Below are 25867 nucleotides of genomic sequence, written 5' to 3'. Positions count from 1 at the left end.
TACATAATATCATGAAAATTTATCACAGCAGGTTTAAAGTCTGACAGTAATTTTCCTGAAATGTATTAAAGGTAGTGATTATGTCACAAAAGCAGTACTTTGATGGCTGTAGTGGTGGTGCTTTAAAGGAGATGCATTTAATGGAAAAACTTCTTGGAGAGGGTTTTAGCTTGCCAGCAGTCCACAAGGTTGCATCTCTAAATGCATTTATTTTAAAGCACTGCCACTAAAAAAAAACAAAAAACATTAAAGCTACAAAAAACTAAGACAAACATTTACATAAACTCACTAGTCAACTTCACAAAAATAGACTAGTCAGCTGTTGGACGAGTAGTCGACCATCCTGACCCATCCCGAGACTAACATTCTAAAAAAGTGCTGTTCCAAAAAAAAAACCTCTTCTAATTGATTGTAGGTTATAAGCAAGTCAAAAGGGCTTCACAGACAGTACAAGGCCATACCTTCTGGAGATAGACCTGCTGCCAATCGATTCCTTTAAAGAACAAATGCTCCTTCACCTCTGATGCCCTACAGTGTGCAAGAAAGAGATCACATTTGCATGAATACTACCACTTCTGACCAGCAGGTGTCAGCAATTCAGAACAAGCTGCAGATAATTCTTATCATGCTCTTTTCCATCCTCTTTATTAAAAAGACTTTCAGACAGCTGCTCCATCCAGAGTACAGATATTAAACACTAGTTTGTACAGTAGTTCATTACAAGCAAATATACATTCAATAACTTCTATCCAAGGAGCCTTTTTACATGTCCAAAACAGTGGGCAAACAATATGTTTTTTTTTTTTTTTTTTTAAATGGAAGATGCTGATACCGATATCTTAGAGAGCATAGTGACTGATTGCAGACATAATGTTCAATTTAATGACAGCAAATAAGATGTACACAAAGTAGATACTGGAAGTGACACTTGGTGGAGTGACCATTTTGTTCTGGTCTGTCTGTCCATCACTAATCCAAACTTGAAGATGGGCTCAGTTATGTCCAGGTGACTTACCCTCGTCCCAGACAGCCCAATCTTTTGGCGACATCTCTATGTAAGAGTCCTTCCAAGAGGGATTTTAGTTCAGGTGAGAAGGAGTCAGGTAACTCCACATTCTGGAAACAGAGGAACACAAAGCAGCCCATGAGTTTGATGGATGTCACATTAAACATTAATGTATGTTATGTTGGCTGGTGTTTAACTTTCACAAGACGATTCCAGCAAGAGTGTTTACTTTTGTTTCATTAGTGTTCCTCATCAGTTATACTGAACATTCATTAGCGGTAATGTAAATGTGCTGGAACAGCAAACTTTCTAGTTGCTGGCTAGACCAACAGAGCATTAACAGTACCACGGGCACAGAGTGCTTAACAGCATTTAAATATCCTCACAATCACATAAATGAATATGAGGACAACCCACGTAACAGGCAGTGCCAGCAGCACATTCAAATCAGGTTCAACATTCACTAAAGCCGCAAATGCAAAAGTTTGACAAACGAAGGCAGTAAAAACAAATGAACAAACAGCGTTTAGTTCAGACGGTCAATGCATGCAGGTACCATCACAATATCATTGAACAAGATTTTACATTTTCTGAAGAAATGTTGGATGGTTGCGGAGCATTGCTTTGCGATTGCCAGGGCATTCTGATAGGCTGCTAGGGTGTTGCTAGGATGTTCTGGGTGGATGCTTACATTAAACAAACCCACCCCCAAGTCTCTATGATATTCTACGGATTCATGAAACATTAAGAGTAAAATTCTTTTCTACTACTATTTTCTACTTATTTCTATCTTTAAAAAAAAGTTACAAATATTAAGTATTGCCCAAAATACACTATATGGCCAAAAATATGTGGACACCCCCTTCTAATTAAAGAGTTTGGTTACTCCATTAATACTAGAGAAGATAAATCATAATTCTACTCCAAACAATGGCATTCTAGGGCATTCGGTGCTTCCAAATTAATGGCAACAGTTTGGGGAGAGCCCTATTCTATTTCAGCATGAAAATGCCGCTGTGCACAAGTCCACAAAGAAATGGTTTACTGTGTCTGATGTGGAAGAAACTGACTGGCCTGCACAAAGCCCAGACCTGAACCCCACTGAACACCTTTGGGGTGAATTGGAATGCCAACTGAAAGCCAGACCCCATCGCCTAACATCAGTGCCGGACCTCAGTGATGCACTTGTCATCCCTGCAGCCATGTCACTACATACAGTATAGTGGAAATCCTTCCCAGAAGAGTGGACGTTATTGCACCAAAGAGGGGGAAATTGATGCCTATGGTTTTGAAATTGAAGGTTCATCAAGCACATATGATGTCCACAAACTTTTGGCCACAGAGTGTATATAGATATAATTTATTCTAAAAACCTAATTTCATAATTTATTTTCCAGCCCCTGGTTCCTAGATATGGCTTGGGTCCTCCTTCAATTAAAGTCCTTTTTTGCAAAAATGTTAAGTAACATTCTTTCCTCAATAAGCCGCATGATTTAAGGTATCATTCATGTCCAGCGAAGTTTAATTTGAACAAACCAAAGTATGAGCAATATATAAATAGCAATGCTTGCCTTAGCAAACACCCCTAAAAATTTTTATCAATGCCTCCGCCGAAGTTCTGCAAAGTAACGTTTGAGTTTTCCAGTCCAATCTTAAAATCTGATCAGAGTATAAACCGTTTATTTTACAATATACTTTCAAGATCCTTGACTAAAGAAAACTGCAGATAATTTTCCCTGGGAGGTCAGCATTCAAAATCAAACCTTAATAACAACCTTACTGCACTAGGATGGCTCAAAGTCCATTGGATCGTCTTTTATTCCAACACAAAAACAGATTTAGTGATGGAGATTGCAAAAAATAAAAAAAATCAATGACCAAACTTTTGAACATTGTGTCAGCACTGTCAGTCTTGGCCAAACAAAAAAATCTTCTCCATAGAAACCAAACAGCTCTAGATATTCCTTTCTGCTAATTTCTGGTCAGTTTAGTATCTGTTCTAAACCCTAGTGAGCTGTCTACTGTGCCTACACAGTAGACAGCATTTCATTGCATTTTCAGTGTATACTCACACTACAAAATGGCATAGAATAGTGCCAAAGTATGCGATTTGGGACTGAGCTCTATAGTTTGAAGTTAGCATGTTGTTAAGCGAATTACTTAATACTATAGTAAGCACAAACAATAAAAAGCACACACAAATATTGGGTGAAATCTGTGCATTTTAAATAGATACTGTAGATATTAAGTCCCACAGATGGAACTCAGAACTGAAAGAACAAATGTAAGTATGTTCTGGGATGATACATGCAAATAGCTTCAGAGTTTGGCCAAAACAAAGTATCTTGTAAGGTAGCATAATTCTACTTCCTATTGTTGGGAACGACAGTGCTGTAGGAGCATTCCTATGATGACTAAAAATATTGCCTAGGTTAAAAGCACACTAGGTTTTGAAACAGCTCTATTCTTAATTATGTCCCAAATACTGACTTCCTTTCTACTAAAGTCAAAAGCATGGCAGGTTAGCGAGGACTAAATTACATCAACAGTGCGTGGAGGACAGTAAATGCAAAGTGTAGATGCAAATACTCCTCCATCAGTATTCCCTTGTTAAAACAGTGGATTTGAAGGCAAATGAGCTCTTGACAAAATGTTACCTTCTTCACTTTCATGGAAAACTATGGTTTGTTTATTGCTCTCCTGTTTCGAAGCGATTTTTCATTCATTCAGTACGGTTCACTGTTTGAGTTAACAGATCAGCTTTGTACACATTTATAGGTAACATTTTACTTCAAGCCATTATTGATATTCTGCATTGTAAAGTCATTTGTAATGCATTTTGAAGGTATTTATAATGGCTTAAAATACACATTGCAATGCATTGCAAATGCAATGCAAATAACTGTAACCACAGTATTTAGAGTACACTGTATCACAACACATAATACAAACTTGGATGTTGATTATGGGTTTTAATTCATTAAAGCCTTTTAAGGTGTAACCATGGATAGACATTAAGGTTAAAATTACACGTGAACATATATAATGCTAAGTGTTTTATAAGGCATTATAAAAGCATAATGATGCATTAAAACATCTTTATTGTGCATTATATGCAGTGGCCCTAAAAATATTTGGACACTTACGCAATGTCATTGCATTAGTCCCCATTCACTTTCAGTGTGTGGGGAAAAAAGATGCAATGAAAGCATGAAAGGGTGACCGAGTCATTCTGCTGAAGTGTTACTTGTTTGGAACAAAATAAGAGTAAATGATGACATAATTCTTTATATTTGGGTGATCTATTCCTTCAAATGTGCAAATACCTTGTGAGGCCATTGTACATACAGTAAAGTGTTAACCATATATATAAGTGTACATGTGTATGTACATGAAGACAGACAGACAACAAAAAGAACAAAAGAAAAATAAACAAGCACATGGTGCCTTACCATGGTAAGTGTCATGCGGTCGATCTCGTGTTTGTCTTTGGTCTTGTGCTGTCTGAATGGACTGTGCCTACGAGAACAGAAGAAACAAAGTTTGTTACTGTATGCAGAGAGCTCAACCTCACGAAAGCAGACAGAGGATGAAGGTGTCGTGAGTTAGCAATAGCAGGTGGGTGGGAGGGGGGTTCCATGAGAACTCAGCATTCAGTTGTTAAGCGTGAGACATGCACATCTCCTTGTCTTGCTTATCGTGTTGGTGGAAGGAAGCAATATAGATGATTCAGCACTGTCATAGGTGCAGATATTCTGGCCATGTTCAGAATTGCAAACTAGTGAATTGCTTGCTGTGCAGTATATGACAATTTGAAACAGTACTTAGTATGGAAGAATAAGCATTTTAAACTGAAGTATGCAAAATTGTCATCACATGATCTGTGTCATGACTGTGACCTGTGTCACATTTAATTCAGGAAGTGACATCCAGTGATCAGCTCAGAAATAAATTATTATTTTGCATTTTAAGCCAATTTTGAGTAAAAAAGGTCTTAAAGGAAAAGTGTGTAGTTTCTTCGCCACTAACATCACCAAACGGTATCGCTAAAACAGTGAACATTTTTAGACAGGTTTTTCAAACATCTATGCCCCATCTTCAGTTGGATGACAAACAGAGAGTAGAGCCACAAATTTACATATTTGGTTGTGCCAGCTTGTTGGTCGGGATGCTCAAACAAAAAGTGCAATGTTTAGAAAGTCCCACAGTGTTTACACTTTTTGGGAGAATTAACCTACGAATAGTTTACTTATAGTCATCTTTGCATATTACAACAGTAATTTTTTTTAAATTACACACTACACCATACATTTTTAGCAGTTCGATTAAATAAGGAGTCAGGAAGGAGATGTTAAAAGAATGTTTCAGGGGGGCCTGGGTAGCTCAGTGGTAAAGACGCTGGCTACCACCCCTGGAGTTCACTAGTTCGAATCCCAGGGTGTGCTGAGTGACTCCAGCCAGGTCTCCTAAGCAACCAAATTGGCCCGGTTGCTAGGGAGGGTAGAGTCACATGGGGTAACCTCCTCGTGATCGCTATAATGTGGTTCGTTCTTAGTGGGGTGCGTGGTGAGTTGAGCTTGGTTGCTGCGGTGGATGGCGTGAAGCCTCCACACGCGCTATGTCTCCTTGGCAACATAATATTAAAATATATTAAAAATACAAATATTTTAAAATATCTCAAAATCCTTTAAAAAAAGATGCATTCACCTGAGAAGCAGCATATAAGATGTTTAGACTTGCTTTTAGAGAATAGATTTTGAATAGAAGTATATTTAGTCTTTACTGCACTCGCAGAAGTATAACCAATGAAAAAATACACATATACAAAATACACTTATATTTAAGATACATTCTCTTAAAGCAAGTCTAAATATCTTATATGTTGCTTCTCAAGTAAATGTATCTTGTTTTAAGGATTTTAGACCATTTTAAATGGAAAAAAGACAAATACACTTGATAACAGGATTTTTTTGTAGTGAAATTTTTACTGAATTAATAAACATAATTCAGTGAATGTCATTTAGAGGTATTTTTAAAAGATGATTTTGTCCTCTTTATTGCTAGCAAGCACGTTTAATACAACCTTTTAAGTTTGGGCACAAGCTGAATAGTCGGTTTAGAGCTAATGATTAATTGTTGCAATAATTGCCCGAATAGTCGAATAATCACTCTAATAATCGTTAGATTAGTCGATTATCAAAATAATCATTAGTTGCAGCCCTAATGTACAGTCCATTTGTCACAGAAAATGTGCATACTGTGCACTGTATACATATTACAACAATAGTATTCAGAATATATCCCGTCTCATGCTGCAACCTTTCTAGGCCTGTTTCAAACCCTTTCTGCTTTGAAGTGTGTGTGACACACCTCAATGGAAACACATAATTCTCTCCCCCACCCCAACCACTCTACCTAGCAACCGTTTCAGCAGTCCCCACCCCAACTCTCTCTCTTTCTTCTCTCTATGATGTCTGCTCACTGACCTCTCGCTTCCAAACCCCTGACATTTAAACTTTACACTCCACATCAAACAGGTGAGAATCACAGACAGAGAGAGACTAAAAGAGACAGATTACGAATTCATGAGCGGGCCCGCTGCAGAGGGCAGTCTTACCCTCGCAAGAGTTTGAACAGCATGCAGCCCAGTGAGAACCAGTCGGCGCTGCTGTCGTACGCTGTTCCTTTCTGCAGAACTTCAGGTGCCATGTAGCCATGTGTACCCCTGCAAACATGTCAATTAATTCACATTAAATTCAAAGCGTACATTCCCCCTGGCCTAGGGAACACAGAATGTAAACACGCAACAATTATAATTTTCATACATAACACAAGAGTAGTGGTCGACCGATAAGGGTTTTTTTTTAATGGCCGATGCCGATATCCAGTGAGCAGGGTGCCGATAGGCCGATACAATGCCGATATATCACAAAATTTAATATAGTAAATAACAAACATAAAATTGCTAAAAAAATAACAAACTCTTATTTAGCACTATATTTACTCAATTTCACACAAAACTTTTATAAAAGAATCTAAAAAAAATAATATTGTATTTTAAATGGTAGATAGCAGTTTCTTCAGATTTCTGTTTAGTCATCACATTTTTGTAATTTATTTGCACATGAAGAAATTGTTAATATATTAGGAAGAAGGAAATAACAGTACACACAGTAGTCCAGCAACCATGGATGGCATGTCCATGTTAGCAATCGCATTTACTAAAAAAAATACAGAACCAAACCCAGATTTGTTTATAAATACAGTGCATAGTGAATAAGACATTTACTTATTGCACACGTGAAGCGCTTTTACCTTGAGGTTGCACCAGAGACTATTTAGCAGAGACGGGCCACTTCTATTAAAATGAATGGGAGAAATTAGAACGCCCAACTGCAGCCAACAGTCAACGGATGTAGATAGGAAGTCCCGCCTTAGAGGTAAAAGAGCCAATCACCTTTTAGATACAGACATCGCCTGTCAAATCAACTCGAGAACGCGCATGCGCATTAGCTATAAAAGCTGAGAAAATTGTCTAATCTAAGGATAAGAAGGACCATTTATGATACCGGTATTGTCAGATTTTACTGATGATTTGAAATATGTTCTTTGATCATAATCTTGACCAACCATTTTGGAGATTTCGGTCTTTCCCCATTCAAGTAAATAGGAGCTGCACTGTCATGACTGGAAATAGTCAGCCCGAAAGCATCTCAGAATGCTATTCTGAGATGCGGGATGGCACTGCTTGGTGGCATGAGGGGGACCTACACAATATTAGGCAGGTAGTTTTAATGTTGTGGCTGATCGGTGTATATTCAGTAACTAGCTCAGTATTTGCAGTTTAAAAATGTCTGATAAACAATCATTCAAACATTCAACCACTCCGATACACTCTGACAGGAGAATGAGAAAACAAAAAGAGCTTGTGTTTAATTGAAGGACAATTCTAAGAAAACAGAGGCAACCACACCTTCCCCAAACAAGAGAAGCCTTTATTTTACACTAATAAAGGATGACTAAGTTTTGAATCTCCATGGAGAGGAACTTACACGCTGGCATGAGGCTTTTTCTTGGAGAAATCGCAGGCCAGGCCCAGGTCAGAGATACGAACGTGTCCGTGTTCATCTAAGAGGATATTCGCAGGCTGGGGGTAAACAGAATAAAAGTGGAAAATCAGGACACCAGCCAAAAAACTTTTTAAGAGCCTGATAAAGAACACAGTCTCTTTGTTACCAACATCATCACTGTGATTAAATAGAGTACATAGCTTGGGAAAAAAAGCAATAATGTAAATCAGAGTCCTAAAAAAGGTGCAACATATGTTTCCAGAAAAGTAACTTGTCTGTCCACACTGAGAGCGAATATGCCATTTTTTGTTATATGAAGGTCACATTAAAACAGACTTGGAAAAGTACCCAAAATAAATGAAGCCCTGATACAAATTTCTAATGCCTTTCATGCACAGGTTTTAGCCTTGTCCCAGACCCAGACTTTAAATACTAAACTGTGAAAATCCATTACAGAAGTACAAATTATTCCATGTTTAAAAATAATAATCAAAATAAAAGCGATAAATTAACAAACCATTTCAATATTTGAAAATGATTTAAACTGTCCTCATTTCCACCACATCAAATAATTTTGCCCCTAAATGTATTTATTTTAAATTATTTTTTTAGTGTACTTGTTAAGCAAGTCGACAAAAGTGTTACAAAATTGCAGAATCGACAAATCGAAAATAAGATGGAAGTGATGCAGTTCACGGACGAGAGTCCATACAAATATTGACATGAGGTGTCAGCTGTGTGACAGCGCTTCACTTCAGATTTGAAAAACAATGCAGGACCTGAAAAACCATAACATCACTTCAGAAATACAACAGAACTCAAAAAGATGACATCCAGTTTCCACAGACCAGCTGGACACACGCAATAAACTTATCTGCATGCAATGTGCAATGCTGTGCGCCTAGATGCGCGAGAGAAGGTGAACCATTCGTTTCCGCGTGGGATACCCTGAACTCAGCAAAAACATATTGGAATGCACTCTAAACCTATTTAACTACACAATCGTTTGCAATATAGGCTTTTATGAAGCAATTTAAAATAATGTAATAACAAAGACATCCGTCGGACTTGCAAAAAGTAACACATGCAGTGACGGATGTACAAACACTTTCTGCTTAGTAAACATGACTGAATCCATACAATCTAAAAAGGTTATTTCCACAGATTGTAATTTGTGTTCCGTTCTGTGTACATTAATTACCATTTAAATGTAAATGTGATCTTCCTCCTCATGTAAATTAGATATCATGATGATTAAGTTTGTAATAGTTCACAATGCCCTATTTCTGATAAATATTTTATAGTTTATGGCCATTATCACAGATAAAACTCAACGTGGGAATCCAGAGAACGTTATTAACTTAATAAAGCTGCAGCTCTGTATACTGTCAGTCAAAGCTCAACGTGAGCCGTTAAAGTCACACAGCTGCGTGTCTCGCACCCCACAGACACAATATAAAACTTTGGCTTACCTGAAAAAGAAATGAGTGGAAACATGTGTCTCTCAATGACGTGATTACTGTTAATATTGTATTCCGTGTTGCATGTACAGTAAGTGGTAGTTTTTTTTTATTTTTTTATCCCCTTTTCTCCCCAATTTGGAATGCTCAATTCCCACTGTTTAGTTGGTCCTCGTGGTGGCATGGTTACTCACCTCAATCTTGGTGGCGGAGGACAAGTCTCAGTTGCCTCCGCTTCTGAGACCTTCTGAGAACTAGTTATAGAAAAAGTAGATCTTGCATTTGGAAAAAAAAAAAAAAAGTGGGTACACCTGTAGTTCCCAATCTCTGTCAGCTTGAATTATATAATTTTTTTATATTATAGATCTGCTTTGGGTGTCTACTGGCTTTAGATTGTTTTGTTGTTATTTAATCATAGTGCATCAAAATGTAGGCTAATGAATGCATTTTAGCCAAACGTGACTTCACTTTGACAACTTGTAATCAGAGTTTTTAAATAATTTTTTCGATTACTCGATTAATCGTCAGAATAATCATTAGATTATTCGATTACCAAAATAATTGATAGTGACAGCCCTAATTGAGAGCATGCTTGAGATGAAATACGAGACAAAATATGTATTAAAAAAAATAAATATATATCAGTAGTGAACAGAAGGCGTAATTTCCAGTCAAGCAAAAAGTGTGTAAATATTATTCAATTATGTGTATTTAGGATTTATAAAGATGTAAGCTATGAAATAAGCCTAAGACAAAAGAAGTGTGCATTTTATAAAAAATAAAAAAAAACAACAATAAAAATTTTATTTCCATCACCATCATTTCCACCACATATTTCTATTAAACACAATACAGAATTTGAGATGTGGTGTAAATGACACCGTGGTAGAAATTTTCAGGATTTTCAAAAACTGCATAAATCTTCTGTGATGCATGTACAGGTACAGTATACACACTGTTGGACATAAAAATAAAAAAAAACTAGTGGGAGTAAAAAATGTCTTAATGCAACTTTACCTTCTAGAAATTCACGGTGCTAAAACTGCCCAAAGTTAAAGGAACGAACACCTATAGGCTATACAGTTAATTGGAGCTGGTTTTTGACCAATAAAATTTCACTGTGTTCAGGGCTACTTAGAGCCACATCATAGAAGCCTAAACCAAGCAAGTAAAAAAAAAATACCCCCCCCATCAGTCACTGCTGGTTAATACAAAAAATCAGTTACATGGAAGAGATAAATCTCATATCGCTTGTGTCGCGCCTAACTCGGTCCATTTTAGGTCCAGTTTCAAAGATAGAAAAAAATAAAGTACAAAGTTTTAAGAACTTTTAAGATTGAGATGCATCACTAAAATGGAATCATTGCAAAAACTTCACATGCATTCCAGTTTTGAAGGTATGTAACTCAAGTGGTAAAAGCAATCAAATGAGATATATATTTTTGGATAGGTTTTACTTCTATACAAACAGCAGTGATACGGTGAAAAACAACAGGACCGTTTGCTCACAGAATGCACCCCACTTACATGTGCAGTCTCTTATTTCAGCAGCTTGCCGGGGAATAACTGCACATTCTCAGCTTTTTGGCAGAGCTAAACCCAAACATTTCACTTAAAATTGCATAATTAATAATGATTGCATAACTACACTCCACATAGAACCCTGCTGCTTCCATACTAAGGGTCAACAAATTACACAATACCAGTGGTCATCAAAATGGCAAGTGAAACCCTGCATTTGGGACTGTAGGTTAACCTCGACTCGCTCTAAAATCTGACGTATTTTTCCATTTAAAGACAATAAACAGCACTGCCAAGAGAGACAGCTCAGCCAAACTTCATAAAAAACATTTCAGATGACTACACAGGACAGTTTGAAGCTCACGTAACAAAATACACGAACTCAAACGGAACATTTCATTTTTCCTTTTTTTTTTTTTTTTTTTTTAACGGCAACAGAGTGGATCAAGTGCTACACAGATCTGTGAAGAAAGATCAACAGGTTTTCCAGTGACAGAAGACAGTACAAACCATCCTTTCAGGTTAGAGAAAGAACACAGCAGACTGAAGGAAAGGGAAGGCGGTGACCTTACCTTGAGGTCTCTGTAGACGACGAATCGATTGTGCATGTGTTCAAGGCCGAGGATGATCTCAGCTGCATAAAAACGCATATCCTTCTCGCTGAAGACCCCGTGCTGAGACAGGTGATAGTGGAGGTCTCCGCCTAGAAACATTTACAGAGGGATCATAATCAAATATTTACATTGTGCTATAAATAAATAAGGACCATCAGGCCATCTATCTGTCTGTGACGGTTAAAGACCGTCATTAAGGCTATCCAATATAAGTTTTTCTTTAATGAACTCATTTGAAAGATAAACATCACACAGCTCATGGTCAGAGAAGCCAGTGAACATCTGAGAATTCTGGGAAAACATTAAATCATTCTGACACGTATCAAGTTTTATTATTGAAATTCAGTGTCTAAATTCTTTTGTTAAGGTAAGTCTATGGTTTCTGAAGAACTGTGATGTGATAGTTTCACAAATCCAGAAAGACATTCAGAGAAGTGGTCTGTGATACTGTGTAGATAAAGGTAGTCTTAATGTGTGCAAAGAGGAAGCTCCGTCCTGTGTTTAGGCTGACATTACATTATAGAGGAGGGCCAAAGATGAGAAACCTGAATAGGCCTTTGTAATCTAACATTAGGTGGTGGTTCAACAAATGCTTTTTTATTAGCTATGCTTGTGGCTTCACTGCAACATTTCACATTCAACTACGAAAAAAAAATAAAAATTATTGACACTGGAAACTTGTTGCGTTGTACCCAATTAGAACAAGGGCTGCCCTTACCGTTCATCAAGTCCAGGATGAAACACAGTTTATCAGGGGTGTGGAAGGCATACGTCATACACACTATGAAAGGACAGTCCTGTAGCGAGAGAGAGAGGGTAAAATGACAGAAAGAGATGTTTTTGCTTAGTTTGGGTAACGACTATGCCCACACGGAAATCTGTGCATGTTTTTAGTACCGGTACTAAAGTGTTATTTGTAGCATAAAATTATACAATTAAATATATTACAATGAACAAAAATGTGTAGAATCTTATGAATCACTGGAATCTGAATTCCAGAGTTCTACAGATTTCAGCCTATCATCAAGTAGAGTAACACTTGAGTGCAGTTTGAGCTGCTATACTTGCTACTCACCCCGGTGCTGACCAATGACAGCATGATTCTCTCATTGAGCGCCAACGTTTCTCCCTGCTTCATTTTGATACGTTTTTTATCCAGACATTTCATGGCATACCTGAGAAACAAATAGCAAGTGAGCTTTTAATCCAAAACAAAAACTTCAGTTAAAAAGCTTTTTGGTTTCTTCAGACAAGACCTACATTTTCCCTGTGTCCGCCTTCCTACATCCGTACACCTCTCCAAAACCTCCCCTGCCAATGATCCGATGCACGCTGAAGTCATTCATTGTCAACTACACATGACAATGAAATGAGAAGCAGCATTAAAAAAAAATGAAAGCTAAAGTTGGTAAGTTTAGTTAATAGGGACTAGTGGTCAACCGATATGGGTTTTCAATGGCTAATGGTGATATAATGCAAATATATACATAATACAATTTTAAATGACAGCAACTAGGATGTATAGTAAATTGCTAAAATAAAATGAACACTTATTTTACCCAATATTTACTCAAAATTAACTAAAAATATGAAGCCTATGAAAAATATGCTAAATAATGTATTATCCATTGATAATCAATAATCTTAAAATGGCAATATGCCTTTCTCTAAAAGGGACCATTGTCACAACAGAGATATTAAACGTGGCACAATTAATATTTTTGTCATATTACCTGTCTGGTTGTAATAACCAGAATTCAAATGTTTTTAAAGGTGCACAAACAACTTGTTGATAAAAGCAAAAGCAGAAATAACCCCAATGTATGTGAGAAGAGACTCACATGGATATTCAGTTCTACATTCTTCCACTGGCAGAAACGAGTGAACTTGTCACTGCAGGGAAAGACGAAAGGTTTCAAAACATTAGAATCATTGTCAAGAAACCGGCCAACTCAAAAAGGGGCAGATGTGCATTTGAACAGTGTGCGATCCTTTAGATGAGTTTTGGAGTGGTCTCTCTCACCTCTCAATAAACTTCTGAAAGATCTTTCCTCGAAGACTGTCGCAGATTTCAACAATGTATGGCTGCAAAGAGGAAAACAAACAAATGCATCAGGATCTGTTGCAAGTCTTGAGACTAGATCCTTCGTGTTAAATCCACAAAACCCAACCCGCACCCGGAAAAACAGGTTAGATTTTATTTTGTGTTGTAGTACTCACCTGAAAGAGATTTGGAGGAACTTGTTTCTTTGCCAGGTGAGTCTGGACATGGTCTACTGCATTCTTAGAGAAGGGCTGTGAGAAAGGAAGGTAGATTAAGTGACGCTCAGTGATGAGACAGATCAAAATGGTAAAACAACAAGAACAGTTTCCCCTGAATAAACAAAGCATCAACATTAACCTCGCAAGCTTTCCTGGTCATCAAAACATAGTACTGTGACATAATCACACAGGCCTTGAGTGTCCTATAGGCCATTGTGTTAGTTAATTCAGGCTTCCTGTTTCTGTAAAGCTAAGAGTGGAGACTAGAGACTGACAGAGGCTAATGGGACTCTTGTTTTTTCCACAGAAAATAGTTTGAATAGAATCTCTGGAACTTCAATGGACAAGAACACTCATCATCCCTTTGCCTCAAGCCAGCCGTGTTGTAGAACCATGTTTCTATTAACTGCATAATGCCATATAAATTGACTGCTGGCATTTTCCATGTATAGGGAACAAAACAGGACATTTTTCCCCCTGAGCCATCACTCAGTTTGTGACCAACTGGTAGCCTGTAGTTATAGATAAACTTAAACTTTCTTTTTTTTTTTTTTATAAAATATTTGTTTGATCATTTTTTTCAAACAATAACTTCGGAAAAGGGTTGAGCTGGACAAATGCAGTCAACACTACAACTTGTGTACAAATTGAAAAGATGGAATGATTATACTTCTTAGGTGTCACTATAAGTGATGGAGCACCAAATGTACCATATTCATAGAAAGTGCCAGTTCTAAATAATTTATTTCGACAAATGTTATCTTACATGTGAACACGACAGAAGCTCCTTCATTATGTAGACATCGTAAATCTGTCGACTGCGAGTTAGCCTCTCCTCTTCCGAGTCTAACTTCTCGTACTCTTTAATCTGAAGGGAACCAAACAAGATTACGGTCATCTGTGACACAATCCCACACTTTATAATCGTTCTCACAGTGTTCTTTTGGTCAATGGAATAGGAAGAAAACGGAGCTCTCAACTGAGCTGTCTCATTACTGGTCGTAACAAACATGAGGAAGGTACAAAGCAGGTCAGGTCAAATACACAAGATTTGGGTAACTTCTAGTTAAAGAGAAAAAATGTTACATGCATAATTGCCACAAGGAGATAGAAGCTCCGTTCCAAAACCTAGCGAATGGTTGATACAAAGCTGTTGCAAAATATAGGCCACACATTCAACAGCCTTCTAAGATGCATCATTTTGGCAGCACTGCACATCTTTTGTGGAAAAGGCAATGAAAAATTCATCCAAGATGGTGGATAAAGCAAGAGATATAATGATCTATAATTCAATCTAATTCAAATGTACACTTTTAACCAATATTTGTGTGTGGTATACTGTAGTATCGTTTTGTTAGCTTAGCAACACATTAACTTCAAGCTTTATTGGAATCAATTAGAGTCTGATTTCCTGTGCGCTTTAAGTGAGGAGTGCTATTTGTATGAAGCACAAAGCTGCCGTCTATGTGGAGTGTTCCAAATCACTCACTTGAGGTTTTGTGATGGTTAGGATGCTGCCTTAGAAGGTTTCTCACTAAGCTTTGGAACAGAGCCAGTCTTCGGTTAGCACTTTTGTGTTAGCACTGAACTAAATTCTGATACGTTTTGTAAAATGAATGCTTGTTAAGTGTAATCCATTTTACCTCTTCGTAAAACTTCAGCTGCGGAACGGCCTCATCTATCTCGTTCATGCAGAAATCCTTGAACAAGAGGAAACCTGGACAACACATGAAAGAAAGGAGAACAGTTAGATAAGGTGCAAAAGAGAATGATTCATGGGAAGATTAGAATTTCAGTGTGTAAACAACACACACACGCATTAATTATATATACAGGTGCATCTCAATAAATTAGAATGTCGTGGAAAAGTTCATTTATTTCAGTAATTCAACTCAAATTGTGAAACTCGTGTATTAAATAAATTCAGTGCACACAGACTGAAGTAGTTTAAGTCTTTGGTTCTTTTAATTGTGATGATTTTGGCTCACATTTAACAAAAACCCACCAATTCACTATCTCAAAAAATTAGAATATGGTGACATGCCAATCAGCTAATCAACTCAAAACACCTGCAAAGGTTTCCTGAGCCTTCAAAATGGTCTCTCAGTTTGGTTCACTAGGCTACACAATCATGGGGAAGACTGCTGATCTGACAGTTGTCCAGAAGACAATCATTGACACCCTTCACAAGGAGGGTAAGCCACAAACATTCATTGCCAAAGAAGCTGGCTGTTCACAGAGTGCTGTATCCAAGCACGTTAACAGAAAGTTGAGTGGAAGGAAAAAGTGTGGAAGAAAAAGATGCACAACCAACCGAGAGAACCGCAGCCTTATGAGAATTGTCAAGCAAAATCGATTCAAGAATTTGGGTGAACTTCACAAGGAATGGACTGAGGCTGGGGTCAAGGCAGCAAGAGCCACCACACACAGACGTGTCAAGGAATTTGGCTACAGTTGTCGTATTCCTCTTGTTAAGCCACTCCTGAACCACAGACAACGTCAGAGGCGTCTTACCTGGGCTAAGGAGAAGAAGAACTGGACTGTTGCCCAGTGGTCCAAAGTCCTCTTTTCAGATGAGAGCAAGTTTTGTATTTCATTTGGAAACCAAGGTCCTAGAGTCTGGAGGAAGGGTGGAGAAGCTCATAGCCCAAGTTGCTCGAAGTCCAGTGTTAAGTTTCCACAGTCTGTGATGATCTGGGGTGCAATGACATCTGCTGGTGTTGGTCCATTGTGTTTTTTGAAAACCAAAGTCACTGCACCCGTTTACCAAGAAACTTTGGAGCACTTCAGGCTTCCTTCTGCTGACCAGCTTTTTAAAGATGCTGATTTCATTTTCCAGCAGGATTTGGCACCTGCCCACACTGCCAAAAGCACCAAAAGTTGGTTAAATGACCATGGTGTTGGTGTGCTTGACTGGCCAGCAAACTCACCAGACCTGAACCCCATAGAGAATCTATGGGGTATTGTCAAGAGGAGAATGAGAAACAAGAGACCAAAAAATGCAGATGAGCTGAAGGCCACTGTCAAAGAAACCTGGGCTTCCATACCACCTCAGCAGTGCCACAAACTGATCACCTCCATGCCACGCCGAATTGAGGCAGTAATTAAAGCAAAAGGTGCCCCTACCAAGTATTGAGTACATATACAGTAAATGAACATACTTTCCAGAAGGCCAACAATTCACTAAAAATGTTTTTTTTTTATTGGTCTAATGATGTATTCTAATTTTTTGAGATAGTGAATTGGTGGGTTTTTGTTAAATGTGAGCCAAAATCATCACAATTAAAAGAACCAAAGACTTAAACTACTTCAGTCTGTGTGCACTGAATTTATTTAATACACGAGTTTCACAATTTGAGTTGAATTACTGAAATAAATGAACTTTTCCACGACATTCTAATTTATTGAGATGCACCTGTATATATATATATATATATATATATATATATATAAAAAAAAAAAATAGAGGCAACTCCAACAACAGCTGTACCATCATGAATAAATATGCTTTCCTTTGAAAACCAACAAAGCGCTATTTTTATCAACACAACCAAAAGTGAAGCAAGTTTTAAAGTAAAATATCAATCTTAGGATTTTCAGAATTGTATCAGAACATCAATATTTTTACCCAGCCTTAATAGGACAATTAAATTTTTTTGCATTGACAATTTTTTATAAAATTTTTCATTAGTCATTTAATGCAAAACATACTGTCATTACAGTAAGGCAATATAAAAAGATATATATTTACAGGGAAACATTTTTATTAAGTATAGGCTATCCACCTTATTAATCAACGTAACTAGGGCGCCGCCATTGCAACCTAGAATGCGGACCACTTCCAGTATAAGCCACTTCCAGCTATTTTAGCGATACAAAAATACTACAATGCTGTGAAAAAAAGTATTTGCCACCATCCTGATCTCTTCTGTTTTTGTGTATGTCTCATATTAAATTGTTTAAAAAATTCTAACAAAAAATAACATAAAAAAGGCAATCTGAATAAACACAAAATAGTTTTTAAATGATAATGGTATTTATTGAAACAAAGAAGTTATCCAACACCTATAACACCCTTGTGAATAACTAACTGCCCCCTTAAACTTAATAGCTGTTTATGCCACCTTTAGCAGCAACAACTGCTACCAAATATTTCCAATAACTGGAGATAACTCTTTCACAACACTGTGGTGGAATTTTGACACACTCTTCTTTGCAGAACTGCTTTAGTTCAGACACATTGGAGGGTTTTCGAGCATGAACTGCCGTTTAAGGTCCTGCCACAGCATTTCAATCGGGTTCAAGTCAGGACTTTGACTAGGCCACTCCAAAACTTTAATTTTGCTTATTTTGAGCCATTCAGAGGTGGACTTACTCCTATGCTTTGGATCATTGTCTTGCTGCATAATCCAGTTGCGCTTGAGCTTCAACTCACGGACTGATGACCAGACGTTCTCCTTTAGGATTTTATGGTAGAGAGCAGAATTCATGTTTCCCTCAATTATTGCAAGTTGTCCTGGTCCTGAAGCAGCAAAGTATCCCCACACCATCACACTACCACCACCATGCTTGTCCGTAGGTATGATGTTCATTTTGTGGAATTCTGTGTTTGATTTACACCAGATGTAATGGGACCCGTCTAACATTTCCAATTTCGACTCATCAGTCCACAGAGCATTCTTCCAAAAAGTCTGAGGATCATCAAGGTGTGTTTTGGCAAAATTCAGAAGAGCCTTAATGTTCTTCTGGGTTAGCAGTTGTTTTTGCCTGGCCACTGTTCCACTGATGCTATTTTTGGCCAGAGCCTTTCTGATAGTGGAGTCATGAACAGTGACCTTTACTGATGCGAGAGAGGCCTGCAGTTCCTTGGATGCTGTCCTTGGCTTTTTTGTGACTTCCTGGATGAGTCGTCACTGTGCTCTTGAAGGAATTTTGGAACTACTGAGCCAAGTTTTCTCCATTTGGAGATAATGGCCCTCATTGTGGTTCTTTGGAGACCCAGAGCTTTTGAAATGGCTTTGTAACCCTTCCCAGACTGATGTATTTCAATCACCTTTTTCCTCATAATTTCTGGAATTTCTTTCAACCTTGGCATAGTGTGCTACTAGCTGAGACCTTTTAGCCAACTTGCTGCTGCTGAAAAAGTTATATTTAGGTTTTGATTTGATTGAACATGGCTGGCAGTAATCAGGCCTGGCAAAAAATGACTTGGGAGCCATTGGCTCCTAAACTGAAACATTAAGGAGCCAAATCACAGAATTGCTTTATTTAGACTGCTGTTCAGAAACAAGATAGAAAGCAAAGAAAAGACAGCTGATAACCCATTAATCTGAGATTTATTAAACAGTATACAACATATAGTTGAGAAGTTTGCATTCCCTTTTGTCTCATAAATGTTCACACCCCTTTCATAATTTATACAAATATAAGAGATAAGATTTTTTTTTTTTTTTTAATACTGCTCTTCATAATCTACATTACAGATAATTACATATAGTATGCATATAGTACTTTGTTGTCTTCTTGAGCATCAATGAACATTTGCACCTTGTGTAATAGTTGTGAACAAGTCCCTCAATTATCCTAAGTGTCAAAAGCTTGATCTCATATATATATATATATATATATATATATATATATATGATACGGGACTTTTAATTATAAAGAAGCCCGAAATACACGGAACTCTTATTTTGAAATGTCTGCACTCCCAGTTGTAAGCTCACTGACGGCTGATTTGCTGAGAAAGTGAATCTGATTCAAACTGCTAACATGAGCTCCTGAGTTCAAACCCTCAGTTCTTTTCAGGTGATTCATGAAAAAGATGGTCCTTTGGTCACAACTCTCTTGCGCTGGGTTTGTTGTTACGTGTGGTGCAGTGAGCTTGTCAGAAACAGAACCGGTGAAAAGAGGTGCGAGACATAGTGGTGCTCTAAAGATGTATTCAATAACTCACAATGTGATATCTGACGAAACCGCATATAAACGCACACACCCAGACTGTTGCCAATGGTGACTAGATTTTAAATTATAGTTGCAATCAATTATTTTTGGTTGCATTTGCGACCATTTTAGTCAAAGTCTGGAGCCCTGTATGTATGTGTCTAGTCCAGCTGAACCCCATTATGAATGCAGTTTCATAGGTTTGGGGATTTAGTAACTAAGAGGGCAAATACTTTATCACACAGGCCCAGTTGGTAATGAATAACTTTTTTGCTTCAATAAATAACATTTTAATTTAAAAACTGTATTTTGTGTTTACTCAGATTGCCTTTGTTTTATGTTAGATTTTGTTTGAATTTTTGAAACAATTTAGTATGAGATATACACAAAAACATGATGGGGCAAATACTTTTCCACAGAACTGTACATTATGCTGCTTTATATTACAGACTGGCAATATATGTCGTCATATTATCATTAATTACTATTTTCTTAAACACATTGGTTCGGAGCGCGTATAGTTTTACCATTTATCGTGTTTTGCTATTGTTTCATCACACACTGTTGCTCAGGCAGACAAAGACAGTTCTCAGCGCCATCTGACACTCATCCACAAACTTTACACAACCAGCAGAGAGCAGAAAGTCGCTAGTAAAATGCTGCTTCAACTTTCTTTGCACCAAAACTGCATCTTGTTTCATCTATACAAAATAATAAACACATTATTCTCTTCGTTCTTGTCAGAGAGCATTCTCTCTTTCTTAGCGTGAATAGTAAACAAACACGCAGATCACGCATTCAGCATGGCTTATGAAAAATCGCCTTTGGAAATAAATAAAGCCATCATCAGAGGTTATGGAGGTTTAAATGGAGACAAGAAATACTGTATCCTCATGATCTCAATAAAGAAGCAGATTTTATTATCGTCTCTTCAATACAACACAAAGCAACAAGTGAATGATTTACTTGCTCTTTTACTATAAATGCTGAAGTTAGAAAATTATCCGACATTAGGACATTATTCTTTTGTACATCCTGTGGTTGTGTGATAGTTTATAAGCCCATATCACTAAATTCTGAATTATTATCCCTCTAGTTATTTACATAGCGGCTAATGACAGCGTAACGTTGTCACACTCGCCAGAAATGCAGCTGCTGCTTAATTCCATGTTGCAAAATAAGGTGCATATCATGGTAGCATTTTTGCACTAAATTAAAAATACAAAATAATATTCAATAGTGTATTACAGTAATAAGAATGTAATAAGAATCTTTATTGAGAATTACAACTTAAAAGTAAAACATTCTGATACATTACCTTAATGTGAATTTGGAGAGGAAATGCGCTTAATTGTCATGAAAACGTCACAACGCAAACAATCTAAAACAAAGGCCTAATTTTCTTTCATAAAAATGTCCCCAATCTGGGGTGAAATATGACCCCAATGAATGAAAATCACCCAAACAGTGTGGATCTGGGTGGTGCCCTCATTCGTGACTAGTGGATATTGGTACAGAGATGGTGGTGAACATTGTCGATTGATGAGGGACGATAATAACAACAACAATCTAACCTGTAGTTTGTGGATTAGTTACTGTTGAGAGGATTACCCTTAATCATAGGACAGACACCACTCTCCCAATTCAACAAATCCTCTATCAGACTACCACCGTGACCTTTCACTTTGCTAGTTCCTGGCAGCTGCAGACTTCCTCTCCTTGTCTGCACTTAAGAGGCTCTTCCAGCACATCGCAAAACTTGTTTGCTCTTTAGTGGAAAAGAGCAAGAGAGTTACGAGTGTAAAACCACTCAAACGCTCACGTGGTGGTGACGTCGCACAAAGGCAAAGATCAGCACAGATTGCAAAGATGAGACTGTTTCTATAGCAACAATAATGGCCCCGCTCTGATGAAGGAGAGGGAAGGGCTGTAGCTAACGACTGCTGCCTGTCTGATTGGAGCACCCGGACAAACAAGGCAAAAGTCAGACTATGGAATGGAATTCAGGGGCGTCAAGAAGAGATACAGCTCAAACAAGTGATATAAACAAAGATTACAGATGCACAGGGAATGTTACATGTTTATGGTACATGTTTGCGTGACAGTTCCAGCACTAATTTGAATGTCTGACAGCGTGCCCGCTTCTGATACCTGTAGTATTAGTGAGAGCTGATTATTGCTGTTAAAATAGGAGAGTAATGCAGGAGCTAATTGGATTGCAAAGGAATTATCTTTCGGGAGATTAAAAACAAAAAAAAATAGAACAACACGTAGGCCTAGATTTGCACACCAAACAACATGTGCAATACTGTATTTCCCAATTTTGTACCATTTCTTTATTAATTTGAAATAAGCTACTGTAATTGGGATTTTCACCTAAATTATTCAACATGCAACTTAAATTATATTTAGCATATGTGGCATGATGGACATATGGTCACATTTAAAACAATCACCTGTTCTTGACTCCACACAGTTTTCCAAACAAGACACCATGATTGGGGGAAAAAACAAACAACAACAACAACAACATAGATTTGTAAATTTTCCTAAGAAAATATCAGTGGTGCTTGCCTGTGCAAAACTCACCACTACAATATAAGGTGTTCCGGGCTTTTCTATGCAGTTGCTAAGGTGTTCTCAGTGGTTTTGATACCAATTCTAGTAGGACTGGGAAGGTCAAAAAAAAAATTTAAATACTGGAATTGAATGATTTTGCAGGACTGTACATTAGGGCTGCAACTAACGATTATTTTGATAATCGACTAATCTAATGATTATTAGAACGATTATTCGAGTATTCGGGCGATTATTGCAACGATTAATCATTAGCTCTTAACCAACTATTCAGCTTGTGCCCCGACTTAAAAGGTTGCATTAAACGTGATTACTAACAATAAAGCACAAAAGACAAACATCTTTTAAAAATACCTCTAAATGACATTCACTGAATTAAAGGAGAAAAATACTTTTTATTAAGTTTCATTCAGTAAAAAAATTCACTGCAAAACATTCTATTATCATCAAGTGTTTTTGTCTTGTTTTCCATTTAAAATTGTCTAAAAATCCTTAAAACATGATACATTTACTTGAGAAGAAACATAAGATATTTAGACTTACTTTAAGGGAATGTATCTTAAATATAATTGTATTTTGTATATAAGTGTATTTCTTTCACTTGGTTATACTTCTGCGAGTGCAGTAAAGACAAAATATACTTCTATTCAAGATCTATTCTCTAAAAACAAGTCTAAATATTTTATATGCTGCTTCTCAGGAGAATGCATCTTTTTTAAAGGATTTTTAGATATTTTAATATATTTGTATTTTTAATATTATATTCAACATTCTCAGATAACAATTTGTTCTTCTGCAGTATAGCTGCTAAAGAAAGTGTATGTTGTTTAAAATGAGTTTTAGATATTTATACTGGAAAACAAGCCAAAACAAAAACAAATCAAAAACATATTTTGTTGCAATGTATAATGGGGCGAAGACTACCCTCTCTCACCTTTCTGTTCACTTCAGTCCATCTTTAACTCCATTTAAAACAAACTCTCTCTTATTACTAAAGCTGCATATTGGCAATTTTCTTCACGATAAGAAATGCACAGTGACACGTATACTGTATTATGATGCAATAAGTCGCGAGCCATCACGTTATAATCTAGCTGCAGCAAGCGCACGCTTGAGGGACGAGCGTCCCTGCGCCAGAGTGTGCCGGATGCAGTTTCAATCTCTCCCACTTAGATCGTGACATTTTGCGTACACATAGAAGAGGCGCTGACCACAAAGAGAAATGCCAGTTTCGGAGTTTGTATTTATTTACATGACCTGCTTCCTTATTATATGAACTTTAATAAAGCTATAATGCATCAAATATAACTGCATTAAAGATATAACGCCGGGGTGTTTCCTTTAAAGATGCTCAACATGCAAGTTTTGCTTCAGCGGAGTGGCAGCTACAGCTCCACTTATTCCACAACGAGAGTGCTTCTGTATTTAATTTTTTGGGTATTTTTGTATAATTCCCTCATACTTTGCTATGTACATCACCTGAAGCTGTGAAAGTTTAGAGTGCATCTGGACTGTTAGCTGCGTTTTATTCCTCTCCTCAGTCAGGCACGAGCTGCAGTGCTGCTCTTGCACGTCAGCATTAAAGTTTCGTATGATCTCGTTACGTTAAATGTAAAAAAAAAAAATTGTTGACAATGTTTTTTTTATTGTTGACATTGTCGATAATGTCGACTAATCATTTCAGCCCTACTGTACATGACATTGTTTCCAGCACTAGGATTCAGCAGCCCTGCAACACCGCTACTAAATCAGCAGTGTGGAACATACAGCATGACCTGAGTAGTCTGATTTTCGAACAAATGACTCGAGCCGGTTCTTTTAATTCTACAGCATAGGGCTATCACGATTATGACATTTGTCTGACGATTAATTGTAAAACAAATAATTGCGATTATGACGATTGTAACTTTTAGGGCTTTCATTTTTGCCATATTTCTTAGGGTTCATGTGTGCAAACACCTCAAGTCTTCAAATATATAAATCAATTAATAAAATAGGGATATATGATTTCCTTCTAAGGCTTTAAAGGAGTCATGAAATGGAGAATCAAATTTTGTACTATAAAAACATACTGTACATTTCAGAACTCAAAACTTCAACCAAGTCTAAAAAGAGCATTTCTAGTTGCCACCCTAATGAAACGTCTCATTTTGAAATGTCTGTTCATGACGTCACAAAACATTTGAATTTACACATCCCACAACATGCGTCATCGCATCCTTGGCCCCGCCCACTGGTGAGCAGTTCAAGTCAAGAGAGCAGGCCTTGCGTGGCTGTAACCATTCCCTTTGGTGTTATTTTAGGAACCCATCTGGACGTCTTTGACCATTTCGGTGTGTTTCCGGCGCTGTGCACCTCAGTGCGCCTACAGTATGAGTGCGTGTCATTTCACTGTGCTTTGGATTATGATGTTTTCGTTTTTTCAGCTCACGTCAGCGTCAATTGTTTGTGAAACAGTCTTAATACGAAGGAACTGTTATTGAAGGATGGGGCAGTTAAAAACACTTCAAAAACTAAGTAAACTGTTTCATTCATGAATATTTCAAATGTCATGACTGTTTGATTGTTTATGGTGCTGAGTGATTACAGTTGTGATTAACAGTGGGCGTTTACGTTGAAGTTTTAAGGAGGCGCTTAGGCCAAAACCAAACGTTCAGACAGAGGGCCAAAAACAGGGTGGGAAATTATCATATATTACTAGACTTTGACTGTTTTGGTGCAAAAAAACTTTTATAACATTATCATTGGACCTCAGGGAAGATTATAAAATATTAAAAATAGCACTTCATGACCCCTTAAAACTATATGAATGACATGAAAAATTATGTTGTAAATATCAAAATAATTAATGTCTCTTTTTGGTCAATTTTACATTTACACTGTTGTTTTTGGAACTCATTAAAAATGTATATTTTAATTTAAAAAAACTAACATAAATATTTATTCTTATTGTATAATATTATTATGCAATAGTAAAATATTTGTCATAATTTCTTCACTTTCACAAGTAATTTTAATGCTCTTTGATTAAATCCATGAGCCCTTATTTCTTTGAGATTGCCTTCATTTCCATCATTTTATCGCTCCACAGAAATAGAGTAAGCGTGTCTTGTCCTCTGGGTCATTAACACTGCATATAGGAACCCGTTATGACCAGGAACATTTGCCATTACACGATTGTTTAAAGTGAACCCGGAGCGCTTTGCATTCACTATCAAAAGTGACTGCGCGGGCATCAGATCGCATGAGAAGCACTTCACACGCTCTGCTGGTTGACATCCGCGGTGCGGCTCAGTGACGCTCGAAGTTTACATTTACATTTTACATTTATGCATTTGGCAGACGCTTTTATCCAAAGCGACTTACAGTGCACTTATTACAGGGACAATCCCCCAGAGCAACCTGGAGTTAAGT

General features: G+C 37.3%; 1 protein-coding gene across 2 annotated transcripts in view; it reads right to left on the bottom strand.

Annotated features, from left to right (window-relative positions):
- The window catches only part of LOC127433297 (beta-adrenergic receptor kinase 2-like), an 80661-nt gene that overhangs the window by 9786 nt on the left and 45008 nt on the right, over positions 1-25867 (bottom strand). For both annotated transcript variants that reach the window (XM_051685064.1, XM_051685065.1), the window contains 14 exons: positions 15577-15650; positions 14700-14801; positions 13892-13966; positions 13695-13756; positions 13513-13564; positions 12932-13023; positions 12747-12846; positions 12390-12468; positions 11630-11760; positions 8059-8153; positions 6624-6731; positions 4459-4525; positions 1016-1116; positions 462-528 (listed from right to left, as the gene is read on the bottom strand). In XM_051685064.1, the coding sequence (XP_051541024.1) occupies positions 462-528; positions 1016-1116; positions 4459-4525; positions 6624-6731; positions 8059-8153; positions 11630-11760; positions 12390-12468; positions 12747-12846; positions 12932-13023; positions 13513-13564; positions 13695-13756; positions 13892-13966; positions 14700-14801; positions 15577-15650 (1205 nt within the window). The remainder of the gene's footprint in view (positions 1-461; positions 529-1015; positions 1117-4458; positions 4526-6623; positions 6732-8058; positions 8154-11629; positions 11761-12389; positions 12469-12746; positions 12847-12931; positions 13024-13512; positions 13565-13694; positions 13757-13891; positions 13967-14699; positions 14802-15576; positions 15651-25867) is intronic.

This window comes from Myxocyprinus asiaticus, chromosome 43 (genome assembly GCF_019703515.2).
Source record: "Myxocyprinus asiaticus isolate MX2 ecotype Aquarium Trade chromosome 43, UBuf_Myxa_2, whole genome shotgun sequence".
Lineage (NCBI taxonomy): Eukaryota > Metazoa > Chordata > Actinopteri > Cypriniformes > Catostomidae > Myxocyprinus > Myxocyprinus asiaticus.
Note: the sequence above shows the minus strand (reverse complement) of the source record. Positions and strands in the feature narration are given on the sequence as shown.